The sequence below is a fragment of the Zosterops lateralis genome, assembly GCF_965231275.1.
Source record: "Zosterops lateralis genome assembly, chromosome: 6".
Taxonomy (NCBI): Eukaryota; Metazoa; Chordata; class Aves; order Passeriformes; family Zosteropidae; genus Zosterops; species Zosterops lateralis.
In genome coordinates this window covers 54,152,921-54,170,517 of record NC_139761.1, presented here as the reverse complement: position 1 = coordinate 54,170,517, position 17,597 = coordinate 54,152,921, and the positions used below count along the sequence as shown (strand labels likewise).

At 51.9% G+C, this 17,597-nt stretch overlaps 1 protein-coding gene across 2 annotated transcripts; it reads right to left on the bottom strand.

Annotated features, from left to right (window-relative positions):
• Positions 1 to 286: 286 nt before the first annotated feature.
• Positions 287 to 14,215, bottom strand: DNAJC17 (DnaJ heat shock protein family (Hsp40) member C17). 2 transcript variants are annotated; one of them, XM_083862978.1, is made up of 11 exons: positions 14,119 to 14,215; positions 12,676 to 12,745; positions 11,692 to 11,750; positions 10,851 to 10,938; positions 10,381 to 10,463; positions 9,892 to 9,988; positions 9,466 to 9,515; positions 8,879 to 8,956; positions 7,768 to 7,848; positions 6,784 to 6,912; positions 287 to 477 (listed from the first exon to the last, which is right to left on the bottom strand). In XM_083862978.1, the coding sequence occupies exons 1-11, from the start codon at positions 14,194 to 14,196 to the stop codon at positions 352 to 354; spliced, it is 939 nt and encodes a 312-aa protein (XP_083719104.1). In that variant the 5' UTR covers positions 14,197 to 14,215; the 3' UTR covers positions 287 to 351. The 2 variants fall into 2 exon arrangements, with proteins under 2 accessions (XP_083719104.1, XP_083719103.1); XM_083862977.1 differs by lacking the exons at positions 6,784 to 6,912; positions 7,768 to 7,848; positions 8,879 to 8,956; ... (5 more) ...; positions 12,676 to 12,745; positions 14,119 to 14,215 and adding exons at positions 2,434 to 3,247; positions 3,322 to 3,466.
• Positions 14,216 to 17,597: the final 3,382 nt, after the last annotated feature.

Sequence of the window (17,597 nt, the reverse complement as noted above, 5' to 3'; positions counted from 1 at the left end):
GACCAGCGTCCTTCTGTGGGTTGTTTAAAGCTGTTGCCAAATCCCTGTGGCTGCACAGCTCCCGAATGAGCTTTCAGGAATTAAAAGCTCCAAGGTTTGGTATTCTCATGGCACCTTGCACATCCTGTCCCAGGGCATGGGGCAGCTGCTCTGGACACACACACTGACAGGGTAACACCTGTCTGTGAACCTCAGGCAGCCATTCCTTCCCCAAACCTGGAATGGGATAAGGGCCGCAGTCCCTGGGAGTTTCTATTACCACAACATCTTTTACAAAAAGGAGGTTTATTGGCTTAAATTAAGAAACATCTCTAGGAGGACGGAGGGGCGAGGAGAATCCATACTCTCATGTTAAGTGTGGGACTTTTCCTCCTCATCTTCCCGCTGGAGCTGCTCGATGAGCTGCTGCCTCTCGGCTGCCTGGCGCATCCTCATCATCACCAGGCTCTCGAAGTCCCGCTCCGACACCACCGACGCCTGGGAAGGAGCAGAAAACACACACAACCCGTCAGGAACAGCACAGACTCCCAGACCTTCCCCAAACCCCCCTCACAACACCGGCATTCCAGCCAGGAAGCGGTTTGATCCCACAGAAATTGGGTGAGGTGAGTGAAAGCTGCCTGGCTACAGGAAATAACCAGGAATTGTTATTAAAATTATTATTAAATATAATCAGCAATAAGGGTAGTTGATGAGGAAAGCAGAACAGACATGGAGCCAGCAGTCCATGAGGCTGGATGGGGCATTACTTTGGATGACAAGATCACTCTGCACCTGCAACGTTGATGCCCAAGTCCAGCATACACTTCACATGTTATAAAGGTTAATGCCATAAAAAAATCAAACCTCTGTGGATTAGTCATGGAAGTGACTGACTTCCAACTGTCTGACAGTGGTGAGGACACCAGCCCCCCTGAGCACAGGTTGCCCAGAGAAGCTGTGGCTGCCCTGTCCTTGGAAGTGTTCCAGGCCAGGTTGGAAGGGCTTGGAACAACCTGGGATAGGGGAAGGCGTCCCTGCCCTGGGGTGGAACTGGACGGGGTTTAAAGTCCCTTCCCACGCAAATCATTCCAGATTCTAACAGCTGCAGTCAATGACTTTAGAGGTCTTTTCCAACATGAACAATTCCATGACTCCAAGCATCTGCACCAAGAAAACCACCAGGGATGATCCCAAATGTGACACAGGAACGGCAGAGTTTTCCAAAGCTCCCAGAGCCTTCCTGCTGCGTGTGGCAGCAACTGTCACATCAAGGCAGTTGATTGCAGACTCTGCATAATGAACGTGGGCAGCAGATGACAGCTGCTCCAGTGCTTTGGCGCTGCTTCCAAAGCCATTCCACACTAGTAGGTGGCCGTGCTATTTTGAATGTATGAAAGCACTGCAAACCTTGGAAACATCCAGCTCGTTCCTTGATGGTTCAGGTGGAAATAAGAATGTCTTAACAGAAGGTGAATGGGAAAAAAAAAAAAACAAACCTTCATATTCATTTTTCTAGGAAGCGGGTTAAGTGGTGCTCACAGAGAATCGTGGAATCCCAGAATGGTTTGGGTGGGAAGGGACCTTAAACATCATCTGGTTCCAATCTTGTGCCATGGGCAGGGATAATTTCCAAGAGCCCAGGCTACTCCAACCTGGTTTTGAACACTTCCAGGGATGGGGCAGCCACAGCTTCTCCAGATATTGAAGGATTTCTTAGCAAGCAGAAGGCATACAAAGGCAATAGAATGCATAAGTAAGCCTCTGCATGGATACATGGGCGAGTGCAATTCCTTATCCCATGCCAGCAAAGTAGTTCCTCCGGCTGTGAGGACACAATGAAAGCCCACAACAGATAAGGAACATCAAGTGGGAAATTAAGAGTCTAATTGGTGTCTTGGGAGCCACCTGAGCAAAATGACCTTTGGGTACTGGCAGCAGCAGTGTCTGAGAAAGCACCGATGGTATCAGCCCTCAAGCCGGGATCCTTCCAAGTCCCATCCACCAACCCCAGGAATTTGCTGGGCTGGATGGAAGAGACTGCCGGAGACTCATGCATATGAATCACCCACACAAACCTGAAGCCCCACCTCACACTGGGATTGAAATTTAAAACAGCCAGGAGATTATCTGCAGCCTGGTTTGGGAGCTCTGCTGACACAGGAGCCCTCGGAGTGGCAGGAGGGAGAATAGCCTGATCCAGGTGGGCTCCCAGCACGTGCTCCCGGGTGCCTGAGCGTGGGCTGAGGCTCTGCCACTCCACACACCTACTTCCTGCAATCCTGGCAATTACCAATCGAGTAAAACGCAGTTTCTGACGTGGCTGACTCAGCAAGGGCTTGGCTCAAAACAAACACAACCACGCAGGGAGCCGCAGCCCGGGAAGCAGCGACGGGTGGCACATGAAGGGACGGCGGCAGCAGTGCTGGGGACTTTTGGCATCCTGGGTCCAACCTGGCTGAATTGCTGGACTCCTGGCTGACCTCTCCCTGGACTTGCTGCTTCATCCTGGTGAGCGTGGCAGGACCAGTTCTCTTGAGTGCTCCAGCAGCTTCTCCTCTCTGCTCCTGGACTCTGGGCTGCTCCAACAGGGCGTAAGTCTCCTTTGCACTCCGCTCTCCCAACGCTGTCTCCCGCGCTGTCGCTTTTTACTTCTCCTGTATTCCCTGAGTCTCTTCGGTGGGACTGAGTCACCGTCTCGTTCCCAGCCACCCACGACGCTTTTCCGGCGGTGCCCCTCCGCAGAAGGTGCCTGGTTACCATGGCACCCGAGTGCCCTTCTGTTCTAGATGCCAGATTAGATCTGTTCTCATGGTGACTGTGCCTCTGCTGTTCCCCACCAGCCCGGAGCTGCAGCACACGTTTGACGAGCTCACTCACACACCGCCGCTCCTCTCCACTCCAGGGGGAGACTCCTTGAGATCCAAGACGAGCCAAGTGCTCCTTGCCACGGCGTGGAGTTTGCATTTCCTGCACTACCAGCCTCTGTTTTCCTTGCAGCTCCGGGAAGGGAGCAGGGAGAGGTTGTTCCTGTTGCGTGACTCTCTGCTGATCCCTCGGCTCCCGCCTGTGAGCAGTCGGCATTCCTGCTCCTTGCTGCCTTTCCTCAGCATGGATACTTGGCGCAGGGGGTCCATCAAGTCCACCACCTTCTTCCGACGCTTCTCTCTCAGGAGGCACAAAAAACTGGGCAACCAAGTGATCATCCTGAACCAGAACAGCCACACTCTGGACACGGATGGCCAGAAGAGGGATCTGAAGGACAAGTCTGAGTACCTGTCCTGTCAGAGTGAGCAGAACCTGGCCAAAGCACAAGCCCCTCCCAAGCCTCCCCGGCTGTACCTGGACAGTTCCAGCTGCCCCAACATCATCGATCACACAGACTCCCACTCCGACCTCTCCTTTTCCGACGCTGCTCCGTACCACAAAGCCTCTCCAACGCACAAGGACCAGGCTACAGACCACGGCACCTCAGAGGCAGGTCTCCCAAACAGCACCACTCTTCCCGACCTGGCTGACCCCTTCCTGTCTTTCAAAGTGGATTTGGGGCTATCGCTCCTCGAGGATGTGCTGCAGACCCTCAGGAAACAGAACCCAAGGGATTACGCCATTTGAAGGTATTCATTGTCCATCACATCCCACTTACTCACTGCTGCTGCCAGTTCCTCCGATTCCGGCAGGAGGAAGGATACTGGAGCATGCCTGTTGTGTGTGGCCTGTTTGTTGTCCTCACCTCACCCACCACAGACCATCCCTGTCCTTGCCAAGGAATCCTCTGGAGCAGAGCTCAAGGGCTTTGTGCTCAGGTGAGAGCACTGTCTGCTGTCTTGTGGGCAACTTTCCACTCTCCACCCTGGGAATTTCCTACTCTGAACTGCACGTCCCCTCCTCAGGGAAGACTGGCATTTTTTGGGAAAGACTTATTTTGGGGATGTGACACTGTGGGGCAGAGACATACAGGGATTTGTCATGGATCACTTGTGGAACAGCAGGCAGCCTGCAAGGAGGCAGCAGCCCTGCACCTCGAAGCCAAAGCTTTGAGGACTGAGAGATGGGAACTGGGGCTTCTCCTCCCACCACGTTTGGATGTGAAAGCTCAAAGCTGTTCCTCTGTTTTTTCTCTTCCTCCTTGTGGGTTTCTTTTCCCTTAACTCCAGTGCAGGTGGCACTCCCAGCCTGGAAACAGGTAAGCATCCAAGTAGGCTCCTGATACAGCACCAGCAGTGGATTTATCCTCCTGGCAGGAGAAGAGATGTCTCTGACACTGCTGCCTCACGCATGCACTGAGCTCCCAGCTGTACAGACATAGAAGAATAAATGTATCTATGACTGGAAGTGTCTGGTTGCCTCATTTCATTGGGAACAAGCCACAGAAATCCCAGACACCAGGAGTCCAGGGTATCTGGAGTGGCCCAGGTCCCTGGCACTGCAAGGTTTTATGACGGGAGGGGGGAATCAGTGTGGCTCTGAGAGAAGGACAGAGCTACTGGGAATTTATTTGTCCCTGAGGGGAGCTCACACAGCTCAAGGCAAGACAGGAACAGTTCTCCACCTGAGCTGGACAGCGGGAAAGGCTCTGCCAGGCTGAGAACATTTTCGGCAGCACCAGGACAAACTGTTAAAAGAAACTACCAGTTCTTACCTTTTTGAGTTTTAGGGCTCTTTCAAAAAATAACAATAATAAAACCTCCGTGCTCCCAGATAACCAGGAGCTTTGGAAGTGGCCACAGCAAAGTGCAGGGACATTCCAGGGAAGGCACAGCTGCCTCTTAATCTGTGAGATTCACCTCCCAAAGTCAGATAATAGAAAATAAACCCTCTGAAACATCTGAAGGAGCTTAGAACAGGTATAAGAACACCAGGTAGGAGGCATTTCTCAAAGGTGAATGGCTGAGGAGCACTGGCAGAGAGATTGTACCGTAGGAGCAGGAAAAATCTTCCCAAAACCGAGCATTGCACGCTGTTGGAGTGGCAAAACAAGCTCTCTGCAGCCGCTGTGCGCTTTGAACCATCACACAGCCACTGCTCTCAATAGCCTGGAGTAACACTGGCCAAGCCACAGCTTTTGAATTCCATGGGGAACTGGAGCCTGCTTGGCTCCAGCAGCCCTCCAGGAACTGCTGGACAATGTGCACCTGTTGCTGTAGGAGATGACAAAGCTGTGGAAGATGAGCAGCCTCCTCACAGCACAGCTTCCACCTGGGAACTGCTTCCAAACCCCCTGGCTGGGGTCTGGCTGTCCTTCATGTGTGGATTTTGGCACTCAGGTCCTGGCTGGCTCTCCCAGGCAGGGAGTACCTGGCTGCCTGTCCCAGACAGGGAGCAGAGGATGAGTAGTGAGCGCGTTGCCATGAGAACGCCGCGGGTTTGGGCTGTTTCCTGAAGCAGAGCAGTGAAGGAGCTGCTTTTGCACACAGTGGGAACAAAATGGGGGTGGATTCAGACAAAAACAGAGGGGGGAAGTGAATAGGAAGCAAGGGCAGCTTAAACCAGAATGAGGTAAGTGCAGCCTGGTGGCTGGGAAGCCAAGCTGGGTGTGAAGGGAAGAGGCAGAGGGAGCAGGATCTGGGAGCTCACTCTGCACAGTCTTGAACTGGAGAGCCCAAGCTAAGTCAGATGGAAGCAGATCAGCCAAGAGGAGCTGTAAACACATTACAGGTTTGAGAAGCATCCTGGTGGATAGAGCAGGAGGATTTGGGGAGGGACAAGGAAACACAAAAAGGAGAGCAGCTTGGAGATGCAAGGCTGCAGTGCAATCCCAGGAAGTGCAGCTTCTTACAGCTAAAAGCAGCAGAAAGGACAGCAAAGCACCAGCTGTGCAACTCCTGGGAAGGCTGCAGGTCCCTGGCAGCAGCCCCTCAGCGTTCCCAGAGCCAGGTGGGATTGAGGAGGCTGTGCTGGGCAGAGGTGAGTCACCAGCACTGTGTGCTGCTTTCCTGCTCTCCCTGCTGCCCCACCACACTAATCCTGCACCGCAGGCAGACGCTGCACTTCCACACTAACAAGCTCTGGGCATGGAAACAGGCCAAGACAAACTCAGGGATTTGAACTTACAGAGGCTGGAATCCACTACCAAGCTCCAATTTTGCACCACCAACCCCCTTTGGTAGGAATGAGCCAGTTCTCACTCTCTGCAAGTGAGAAATTCTCAAATATGCTTTGGATTCTGCTTTGTGCCCCAGTTTCCTTCCTAACACTGGTGAATCTCCTGTGGCTGCAGGACTCTCCCTGGTCCTACATGGACAGGATAACAATCAGGCATTCTGATACATAATTACAAATAATATAAATAAAACACGTAATAAAACATCAAGAGAGTGAATGCACTGAATAATCTCCCAAGCTTAAATTATTTAGGGAGTGAATACACAAAAGGGTATTTAGTTTGATATTGCTGTATCCTCCCTCCTGCAGACCCTAAGAATAGAGGTTTGCTTCCAGCACTGAAACTTCCTCCTGGGAATGCAGTGAGTAACCAAGACTCCCTAAAGGAACCTTTTAGCAACTCTCACTCAGAGGATTCCAACAGTCAAGACATATTAAAAAAATCTCATCAGAATGGCACTGGAGGCTTTGGACTGAGCAAGAGAATGAGTGAAAATCCAGTCATCCAAATAGCTCCGGTTCCCAGTGTGCTGCTGCCCAGGCAAGGGATCCTTTAAAAAGCCACTGATCCAGCACAGAAAGGCTGCTGGGAAAACCAGGCATGGCCTCAAGAGCTTCCATCTGATCACAACGACAGAACACATTGAAATTTAGGTTGTTATAGCACCAGATTTCCATCCCACAGCCCATTCTCCTTACCTGTGAGGTCCTGGGCTGGCTGGTGCTGTCAGGGAGGACAGTGCTGGGGCGGCTGTGGGGCTGGCCCTCCAGCCAGGAAATCTTCAGGGGGTTATTTAGCAGTCCAACTTCATTCTTCACAGCCATCTCCTGGCAGGGAAAATGTCCTTCCATTACCACCTGAATATCAGACCCTGCTCCCTCACAAATCACTAGGAATCATGTTCCCATCTCAGAATGGCCTCAAGGCCAAGTAGGGCACAAACAAGACCCATCCGTGGAACTGTGCAAGGCCAGGCTGGATGGGGCTTGGAGCAACCTGGTGTCCCTGCCTATGGCTGGGGTCTTGAAATGGATGGTCTTTTAGGGTCCCTTCAAACCCAAACCATTCTATGATTCCATTCTGCAGGATTTTAAGGATCTTTCCAACTCAAACCATTTCATGACTCTCAGGTTTCACAGCTGCCCTATGTGAGAAGCACCTTTATGGTCCATACCCCGCCAGTATTTTTGATATACAGGTTGCACACAATTCTGGGTGTTTTTATTATCTGGATATGAGTGGAAGAAAAGCTAACAAGGAAAATCGCATACAGCCCAAGTTGATGGAACTACTAAAATTTAGGGTAACTGATGACTTCTGCTCCCACATGAATTATTATAATTCACAGTGAGTCAAGACATTTTGGGTTGTTTTTCACTGCAAATGCCTGGTATCACCTCCAAAACACATAAGCCCAACTCCAAGACATTTTGGAAAGAGCTCAATAAGTGCTCAGTGCCTGAATTTTAAGGCAGTGCCTCTTCCCTCAGCCTGTTCCATGCACAACCTGTTTATGTGCCTGATCTCTGGGTTGGTGCCTCCAGCTGCGCCACTCCCTCCATGCCTCTGTGCCTTTAGACTCTCATTACCCTTCTCCACTGCCTTAATGACAAGGCAGTGTCCTGGCTGTCACCTGTCCTGTGCCACCCCCAGCACACCCAGCAGGGGCTCTGCACACTCACAGCTGCCTTCACCGTGGCAAATTCCACCACTGCACTCCCAGTCTTCCTGCTGGAGATCAACAAATTGAGCACATCACCATACTGTGGAAAGAAAGGAAGGAAGGGAAGTTAATTACAGAGCCAGGAGAGATGTCTAGTTTATTTTTCAAATTAACACAAAGAGAAAACATGTGTTTTCACAGACATGAGGCCTGAGCTGTCACCATTTCTGTCCTCCTTCCACTGATCCCACCATTTCTGTCCCTCCAGGAAATAATCTGGGAAGGCATGGAGCTACACACTTGGCTCCCAGCAAGCCCCAGTGCAAGAGGGCTGCTGAACTCAGAGTCAGCAGAGGGAAAATAAAGATGCCAGGCTGGGATTGATCAGATCAAAGGCTTGTCTGTGCCTGTCTCTGCACTTCCCACAGCAGGGATGTGGAGTGCTTGAAGTGAAGGATGAGTGCACCACAACCACAGAGCCAGACTAAGTGGGCAGGAAGCATCCAGTGGGAAGAGTCTACAGTTGCTCTGTTTCAGCAAGAGTCCCTGCTGGGAGCCAGGCAGAGCTGTTAGGTGGGAAACAACTCCCAGCTCAGAGATCAAAGGATCCTACTTGGTTCAAAGGCTGGATCTGATGATTTAAGAGATCTTTTCCAACCTTAATGACTCCAGGATCATGCTGATGAGCTCTGAAAACAGCATGAGAAAGCTGAACAGGCAAGGAAATGAGCCACTCCAGTTGATAGCTTAGAAAGGCATGGAGTGGCAGGACACAGGGAATGGCTTCAAACCAGCAGTTTAGATCAGATTACTTGTTTAGAATAGATTATTAAGGTAAAATCCTTCCCTGTGCAAGTGCTGAGGCCCTGGCAAAGATTGCCCAGAGAAGCTGTGGCTGCCCCATCCCGGGAAGTGTCCAAGGCCAGGCTGGACAGGGCTTGGAGCAGCTTGGTCTACTGGAAGGTGTCCCTGCCTGTGGCAAGGGGTGGAACTGAATAATTTTTAAGGTCCCTTCCAACCCAAACCATTCCACGGTTCTGTGATATGCAGCTTCCCAGAACTCACTGTTCTTGCAGCACTGAGAGCAGAGGAAGACCCAGTAATAAATAGGGAAGAGTGTCAGACAGGACCTTTTGCAGAATCTGCAGCAGCACATCTTTGGAGTATCCCCCTCCCGTCTCGTCTTCCTTCTTGCATTTCCACCTGAGCTGGGAAACAAACGTCAGGAGTTAATTTTTCCTGTTTGGATGCGCTGCCTGCTCAAGCAGCTCCCACCCCCTGCACATTCACCACGTCTGCTATTTCCAGCCACACTTCCAGGCCTGCCAAGACAGTGATCTCAGCATGGGAACAAGCACAGGGAACAAACTGTTTGGGGAACAGGGAGAAACACTGCTCACTGGAATAAAAAAAGATCGCACTTGAAAGGATACTAATGGCTCTGCCAGGGTAATTAGCAGATGTTTCCCTGTGCTTAAAGCATAGACAACTCAATCCTAGGCTCAGAAATCTGGAGCATACGAAGAAAAGGTGAGTGAAGACGGAATTCTAATAGCAAGGACAGGAGCTGTTCACCTGATGATGCACATTCCACGGAGGAATTCCATCTCCAGTACAAAAAAGGATGTGCCAGCTCAGCCAGGTTGAAACGTCCCTTCTGTTTTCAACCATGTTCTATCAGCTTTCACCAAAACACAGCTTTTAAAGGATGTCTTACCTTGAGCTTAGGAGTTACTTTGCCTTCTGCTCCATTTCTATCCTGCTTGCCTAAAGAGAGAAAAAGAAAAGACATGGGTGAAAATTCCTCAACAGTTTGCACATTTTTTTTTCCCTGAGAACATACATAAAATGGAACACTTTGGGATCTCCACTGGACCATTCCAGTCCCAAAAACCTCGTGCAACAGGAACTGCAGCCCAGACTGAATACTCCATGGCAGCATTTTTCCCTTCTAAGAAGCCCAGACTTGCCACGATCAAGGCTAGAAACAGGTCAGCAAAAATACAAGCAGGAGACATGTTCTGAGGCATTTTTCCCTACGAGAAGGTTGTGCTGGGACAACTGGAAAAATTAAGGGTGGAGAGCTGCCAAAGAGCCCGATGCCACCTGCAGGTGAAGGCTCCATGCTTCCCCCTGTGCTCACCTCGGCTGTGCTGCTCCCTTTCCAGGCGGATCTGCTCCCTGACGAGCCTCTGCTGCTCCTCCAGCTGCCGGGAGCCCTCCTCGCGCAGGCGGATTATCTACGGCACAGGGAACACAGCACGGGCACCTGAGGCACAGAGCCAGGGCTGGAATGTCACCTGGACACTTCCAAGGACAGCCTGGGTTCTCACACCTATCTCCTGGGACACCCCTCCTGCCAGTTCCCCTGGGAGAGCTCCAAGAGCAGCAGCCTGGTGGGGTGGAAGGGATCCCTGAGCATGGCAGGGTCTGGAACTGGATGGGCTTTAAGGCCCCTTCCAACTCAAACCATTCTAGGATTCTCTGACTCACAGAGCCTTTTAATCCCAAAGGTTGAATGACTGCTCTCCAGAGACTTTTTGCACCTCATCCCATGGATTTCATTATGAATGGAAATACTTCCAGCAATTTTTCTCAAAAACAGCAGAGACAACTAAGAATTTATCCTTACTTCTTCTTCTAATGATCTTGTTATCCTGATCTCCTCCTCTTCGGTCTCCTGAGCCTGGGCTTCCCGTTCTCTGGCTTCAAGATCTGCAGAGAAAGACACAAAATTAAAACAATCCCAAGAGACTTTGAATTTTCCCTGCTGACCAGAGGAAGATGGAGAGATCACAAACTTGGCTACAGCCACACCAATGCTCTGCTGCCTCTCCTCTGGCCCCACACATCAAAGTAATCTTAATCATCCTCAACCCCCTAATTCCCACAGCAGGACCTTAATTCCCTCCTTCCCAGAGCAGGACCACCCCAGCTATGGCTGTGGGAGGAGATTCCAGGTGGCTCCTGCACTGTACTGGGCACAAAGATACCAGAGTCATCCCACATGGATTGATCCCTGGGGAATTCCTGTGCAAGGAGAAATGCAAACAGCCAGCTAAGGGAGACTTCAGGAGAACGTGAGGGTTTGATGTTTCTTACCAAGCTTTACTTTCTTCCTCTTCTCATCGAGTTTCTGTGTCCTTGCTGCAGCCTCCTTCTTCGCCCTTCTCACCTTGTCATAGGCTGCCTGCCAAGGAACCAGCACAACAGTGGGAAACTACAGAAACCAGGAGAGAAACTGGAAAACAGGGAACACAACCATATCAGGGACTGAAACCCTGTCAGCAGGGGTGAAGCATCTTCTGCTTCTTGGATTACAAGCTTTGCTAGTACCTGAAAAGAGGAGTTAATGTTTTTAGCTTCTATCACCTGGAATCAACACTTTTCTCTCTCCTGAGCGAATCTGGAGAGACTCCCTTGCTCATTTTGTTTTGTTTTTATTCTTTCCAGGGACATTTCCAGGTTCTTTTAGGCCTTGGGAAGTGAGTCCTCAGCCACTTCCTCACAGCTCCAGAAGGATCTAAGCTCTTTTGTGTCCCACAGACAGCAAAGCTTGGAGCCTCAGGAACTGCATTCAGGTATTACTCATTTGTCAGCCCCTGACTTGATGGGAATGGCAGATGCACTGTTACCATGGGAATTTGATGTTCCTGAATCAGGGATGGTTATCAGTGGTGTTATTAAATGGGATATGCCCCAATCCAGCACGTTATTAAAGGCAGAATCTCAGGGCAGAGCTGCTCCCAGCAGCAAATCCCAAACACAACATTTCTCCAAGCTTTTATCTGCCACCTGAGATTTGATCTCATGGAGAACCAGGGGGAATAACAGCTGAGATTTGCATTAATGGAGTCTCTGTCGGAGCAGAAAGCAGGACAAGCAGAAATATAGTTCCCAGCAACACCCCAAAATCCCACCCCTCCCAAGGGAGCATCCTTACCCTGGCTGCTGCATCTGTGAGCACGGCCAAGGCTTGCGACAGCTGGTGGAAGATTTCCGCTGGGAACGAGAAAAAATAAGGGCAAGATGAGGGAAACAGGTGAGGGACCTGGAGAAGAACCAGGAAAGACAATTCCTGCAGAAGGTCTCTCCAAGGAAGAAAAATCACTTATCCAAGAGATTTGTAAGCCAACCTCTATATCCAGGGCCACCTCAAATGTGTTACACAAACTTGAGAGTAAATAAAGAAAGGAAAAACTGGGATTGTTTCATTTTAAGAGAAATCTCGGAACACACAAACTTAATTTTTCTTACTGATTCTTTTTATTTTTGGCTTGCAATATCTCCTTCTTGCCACATTTAGCTGGAGTCCACAATTTCCTTCTCCCTCTCAGTCCTTTTCCTCCAACAAGAAGTCCTGCTTATGTTGTATTGAAAGTTGTGGCATTACAGCCATCAAAAAAGCCTTTCAAAAGTCTTACAGTCATTCAAAAGTCTTTCCTCTTGTCCCATTGCAACCACTGGCAAACTGTATTAATTTTTTATGAAGATGAATTAGCAGTCTTGACACACAAAATATAAAGTAACTGCTAATTCTACAACCTCCATCCTCAGCAATCACTCCCTGCAGGCAGCTGAAATTCCCCCTTTGCCCTGCCCGGAGATAATGGGATTTATGGAGTGCTGGTGAAGTTTGGACTGTGAGAAATACAGATCAAAGCAGTGTCCAAACAGGCAAAGGTTGGAAACTTTGGAGGGGTGCAGTTGTAATTCCAGCACTGACTTAATGGTGGTGTTTCTAAACCCAGCAGGAACTGTTTCAGCCTTAAAAAGCAAAATTAACACCAAGAGGAGCAACTCCCAGCCCTGTGTGTATTCCCAGGGACACACACCCAACCATTCTCTCAGGACTTGGGGGAAGCAGAGCCACTTCCAGGAGCCAGGAGACGTGGAAACTGCAGCAGGAAGAGTTGCCCCATCTCACCTGCCCGGGGGTTGTCCGGGTTCTTGTCGGGGTGGCAGGTCAGGGCCTTCTGCCGGAACGCTGTCTTCACCTGCAGGGGCCACACAGGGAGTTACTGGGGGAAATAGTTTGTCTCTGCCAACAAAAAAGCAACTTGGAAAACCAAAATAATGTCTGTGTTCAAGGGTAACCCACTGGGACCAGGACATGGCCGTGTCTGGAAGGAGTTGGGGCTTTTAAAAGCTGTTTTTACTTCCAGATGTCTTTTGTTGCAGCAGTTAAACCTCAGGGGGAAAAAAAAGGGAGAGGGGAAAAAAGGGAGAGAAGGAAAAAAATGGAAGAAGAAAAAATAAGGAGGGGGGGGGAAAGGGGGAGAGGAAAAAGAATAGGTTGAAGGGAAATCGAAGAGGAAAGGAAAGGAAAGGAAAGGAAAGGAAAGGAAAGGAAAGGAAAGGAAAGGAAAGGAAAGGAAAGGAAAGGAAAGGAAAGGAAAGGAAATTAAAAAATGGAAAAAAAAAAAAGAGGGAAAGGAGACTAAAAAGGGGAAAAGAAAAAGGGGGGGAAGGAAAACAAATGGGGAAAGGAAGATAAGTGGAAAAGGAAAATAAGAGGTAAAGAGTACGAAAAATGGGGAAACGGAGGAGAAAATAAGTGGAAAGGGTAAAAAAAGGAGGGGAAAGCAAAAAAGGAAGCCACTCTATCCCGCTCCCAACCAATTCCCTGCTAAAACAAGTGGAAAAAGTTGTGTCCCGGCCCCACCTGGTGGACAAAGCTGCCGGGATTGGGAATGTGCAGGAAAAGCCCTGCGATGACCCCACCTCCCGGGTAAGAGTCCAGCGGAGGGGGAGGCGTCTCCTCCATCCTCCAACTTCCCACCTCAGCAAAGAATTCCTTCCCAATGTTCCATCTAACCCTGCTCTCTGGCACTGGGAAGACATTCTCTTTTTATCCTGTTATTCCAGGCCCTTGTCCGGAGCTCCTCTGCAGCTCTCTCGGATCTTCCTTCCTGAATTTAGCACTGACTAATCAACTAAATTCAATTAAAAACCAGAAACGTGTAATCTCAACCCCACAATTAACTACGTGACTTTCGGGCACTCGGACAGACCTCTAACAACTGGATTTCTGGATCAACACGGGAATTTCCCTTCTGGAAGCACATAAACAAACAGTGTCCCAGACTAGCCCCGCGGTTCTCTCCGAGCCATCTCCTCCTCCAAAGGCGGGTCTCGCCCCGCAGGACTGAGTACGCACAGGGGTGAACTGGGGGAATGACGCCAATTCCAGTAAAACCGAGCTTTTTGCGCTTGACAGCCCCGGTCCCGCAGCAGCGCTTGGAGCAGCCCCTCAGCTCAGCACTGGGGAGCAGCAAGCGCCGCGCCGGGAACACGCCGCGCCCGAGAACACCGAGACAAAGAGGGAGGGAGGGGAGAGGAGAGAAGGAGCCCGCCCCGAGCCCCTCACCTCCTTCTCGGAAGCCTTCTCGCCGATCCCCAGGAGCCCGTAGAGGTCCCGCTCCAGCAGCTCCTTATCCACCGCCATCTTCGCGCTTCCCGGTTCCGCTCCTGGCGCCGCGGTCGCCGGGAAATGTAGTCCCCACACGCCGCCGCGCCACGCGCCGCCCGGGGAGGTTGGACTACAAGCACCATAATGCACCGCGCGGCCCCGGTGGAAAGGACCGGTCAGGGTGCGCAGGGCCTTGTTGGGCATGCTGGGTGTTGTAGTTCTTTAGCAGCAGCTGCGAGCGGGGAGAAGCGACAGGAAAACTACAAATCCCGTGGGGCCGTGCGCGGGCACAGAGTCCTTAGGGAAAACAGCACGTGGGTCCCGGTGTCCCCCAAGGTCACCAGTGACCGTGTTCCAAGTGCCACGGGCAGATTCACATCCACGCCTAAATCCCTCCCGGGATGGCACTTCACCACCTCCTCGGGAAGCCTGTGGCAGTGAGGGATGGTGCGAGCCCAGCTACTGCCTGTTCCCAAAAACATACTTGTTTTTGTTGTCCCCACAAAGCACCCATCTTTTTGGGGCCCAAGGCACAGCTCCTTGGGAAATTCTTGTCTTCTTCTTGATCTAAGGATACCTCGCTTCCCCCTCCCTGCTCTAAGAAGGGAGCACTGTAGAAGAACACCTATCCAATTATTCCCATACATAGGACACAGAAGTTTTCTTCCTTACTCCTTTATTCTAGTCGGATTTCTGCCCTCATGGCTGAAGGTTACTTAACTTACCTTTACCAACAATAGCAACAAACCTGAGATCAACGTGAGATCATGAAAGCTGGATAGCCATGATTCCAGCAAAATTAATTGTTTTATAGAGGGGTTCTTAGCCAGTAGTGCAATAAACTGAAAGATTCCTAGTCTGTCTCCATGGAGCCTCACCCAAGCAGAGCCTCAACTCTCAGGGTGCAGACTAAAGTCATCGCCAGTGTTGTTCCAAGCCCTGCTTCACTGCCAGCTCCTTCTTTTTGATGAGAATCCTGGAATGGTTTGTGCTCAAAGGGACCTTAAAGCTCATCCAGTGCCACCCCCTGCCCTGGGCAGGGACACCCTTCCACTATCCCAGGTTGCTCCAAGCCCCATCCAACCCTGCCTGGAACACTTCCAGGGATGGGACAGCCACAGCTTCTGTGGGCAACCTGTGCCAGGGCCTCACCACCAACACAGGGAAGAATTTCTTCCTAGCATTCCACCTAAATCTCCCCTTTGCCATTTTGGAGACAATCCCTTTGTCTGAACTCTGCAGTTCCTGATGAGTTGTAGCCCTGGGCATGCCAGGCCACCTCTGGCCATTGTGGTGCCACCTTGGGGACCTCCTGTGGCCTCTCCCCGAGGATCCCTTCTGGGTTCCCCTCCTGTGACACCTTCTCACCCTGCAAGACACAAAATTTATCCACCGGCGCCTGTCCCTAAACTCAAGCCCAGCACCTCAGCCCTTCCCACGCCTCAACAGTGGCTCTTTGTGACAACATCATCAGTGATGTCACAGCAGCCACAGGACACGGGCCACGTCACAAAAGCAGGACAGGGGGCACAGAGCCACAATCCCATGGTGAGACCCGTGGGATGCAAACACCACTATTCCAGCCCCACCACAGCCCCGCTGTTGAGGTGTGGGAGAGCGCCGGAGGGACAAGGAGCTGAGGGGTTTCTGGGGAGAGGTACCCACAAACAGACTTTGTCCCTCTTGCAGGGCGAGATGTCATCGAGGGAGGACACTCCAGAGCCGGGCACCTCCGCTGCCAGCACCAGCCAGGCTGCCCCGGCCGCGCCGCAGGACAACAACCAGGAGGATTCGGTGTGCCCGGAGTGCCGGGACATCAGCACCACGTGCTCCAGCTCGTGCCGGCACTGCTTCTGCCAGCTGTGCCTGTGGGACTGGAGCCTGGGCGAGGGCGTGTGCCCGCGGTGCCAGCGCCCCACGCGCCACCCCTACCCCCAGCACGTGGCCCTGTACCACGAGGTGCAGGACCAGGTGTACGACAGCAAGCGGAGGCGGCGCGGCCAGTTCACACGGCAGCCGCGGAGCTGCTCCGGACACTTGGGACACCACCGGCCCTGGGAGAGGAGGCGAAGGGGATCTGTTCGGTGGCCCCGCGATGGCCGCTGGCGGTCTCAGAACAGCCGAGGCAGAGACTCCCCGAGGAGGAGGTGGTGGCGGCAGCAGAGGAGGGCTTGGGAGGACACACCTGAAGAGGGACCAACTCTGAGGTTGGAATGGGCCGTCCCGGGCTCCTCGCAGCAAAATCAATCCTGGCGCAGGTCCCAGCGGTCATGGAGCCTGCAGGAACAGCCACAGGGCCACCGCCCATGGAGCAGGGGCAGGGAGCGTTCCCATGGCTGGGACAGGCGACAGAACAGGTTCTCCTGGCGTGACCAGGACGCCTGGACAGGCTCCCACCACCACTCCGCAAGGCAGAGGCGCTGGAGGAGCTGGAATGGTGATGACAGACACGCTCCAAGGCCCCAGCACAATGTCCCCTCAGAGAGGAGTGAGACACACCAGTGGGAAGACTTTGATTCCTCCAGACAATGGCATAGAAGAAGGAGGCAAACCCGAGGCAGATCCCACAGATCCCACAGGAGAGGCCAGAACTCCCAGGGAGGATCCCACAACCACTCCACAAACGAGAGGCGCTGGAGGAGCTGGAATGCTGATGACAGACACACACCAAGGCCCCAGCATGACACCCCCTCGAGGAGGAGCAGGAGACACCAGTGGGAAGACTGGGATTCTGACAGGCAACAGCACGCAACAAGGAGCCAAACCCGGGGCAGATCCCACAGGAGAGACCAGAACTCCCAGGGAGGATCCCAGGGAACAGCGCCCCACGACCACCCCCCAAGGCAGAGGCAGTGGAGGAGCCGGAATGCTGATGACCATCAAGCTCCAAGGTCCCAGCAGGACACCACAGGCTCCTCAGGGAGGAGTCAGCACTGGAGCCGTGCTGGGCGCAGGGACACGTAGTCCACCCTCTCAAAATGGGAATTGCCACTCTCAGGCTCAGCTCAGGGTGTCCAGGTGGGCTTTGGTGATCTCCCAGGATGGAGCCACCAGATCTCTCCTGGACATTCTGTTCCAGGGCCTGACTCGCTGCAAATAAACTAATGCCACTTGAGCCAGCACTCCCTTATTCTTTTTGTGGTTTTGCCACCTCAGGAGCCTCCACAGATATTTTGGAGCATCCCACGCCCTTGAGTTGCCCTCACAAGCTTCATCCTTTCTCTCTGTGAGCTCCCTCCAGCATCATTAAGTTCCTCTGTGGATCAAGGAAGGAGCTGAGATGCTCTTCCCCTCTCCATGCCCTCACAGCCTTTCCATGGTTGAACCTGACCTGCATTTTGTCTTTGCTTTCCCTTCCATTTTATCCAGGGAAGCTTTGCTGGGAGAAGTTAGTATCCCTTAGCATTTTTTCATATTCCTGTACCACAGCTTGGTAC

Bases quoted from the DNA above. Each gene is read 5' to 3' on its own strand.
- DNAJC17 (XM_083862977.1), bottom strand. From the start codon at position 3,350: ATGATGTTGGGGCAGCTGGAACTGTCCAG. The intron at 3,248-3,321 runs GTACAGCCGGGG...ACAGGTACTCAG, and splicing joins GGGCAGCTGGAACTGTCCAG to ACTTGTCCTTCAGATCCCTC. The intron at 478-2,433 runs GTTGGACCCAGG...GCTCCTTCCCAG, and splicing joins GAGTCCAGCAATTCAGCCAG to GCGTCGGTGGTGTCGGAGCG.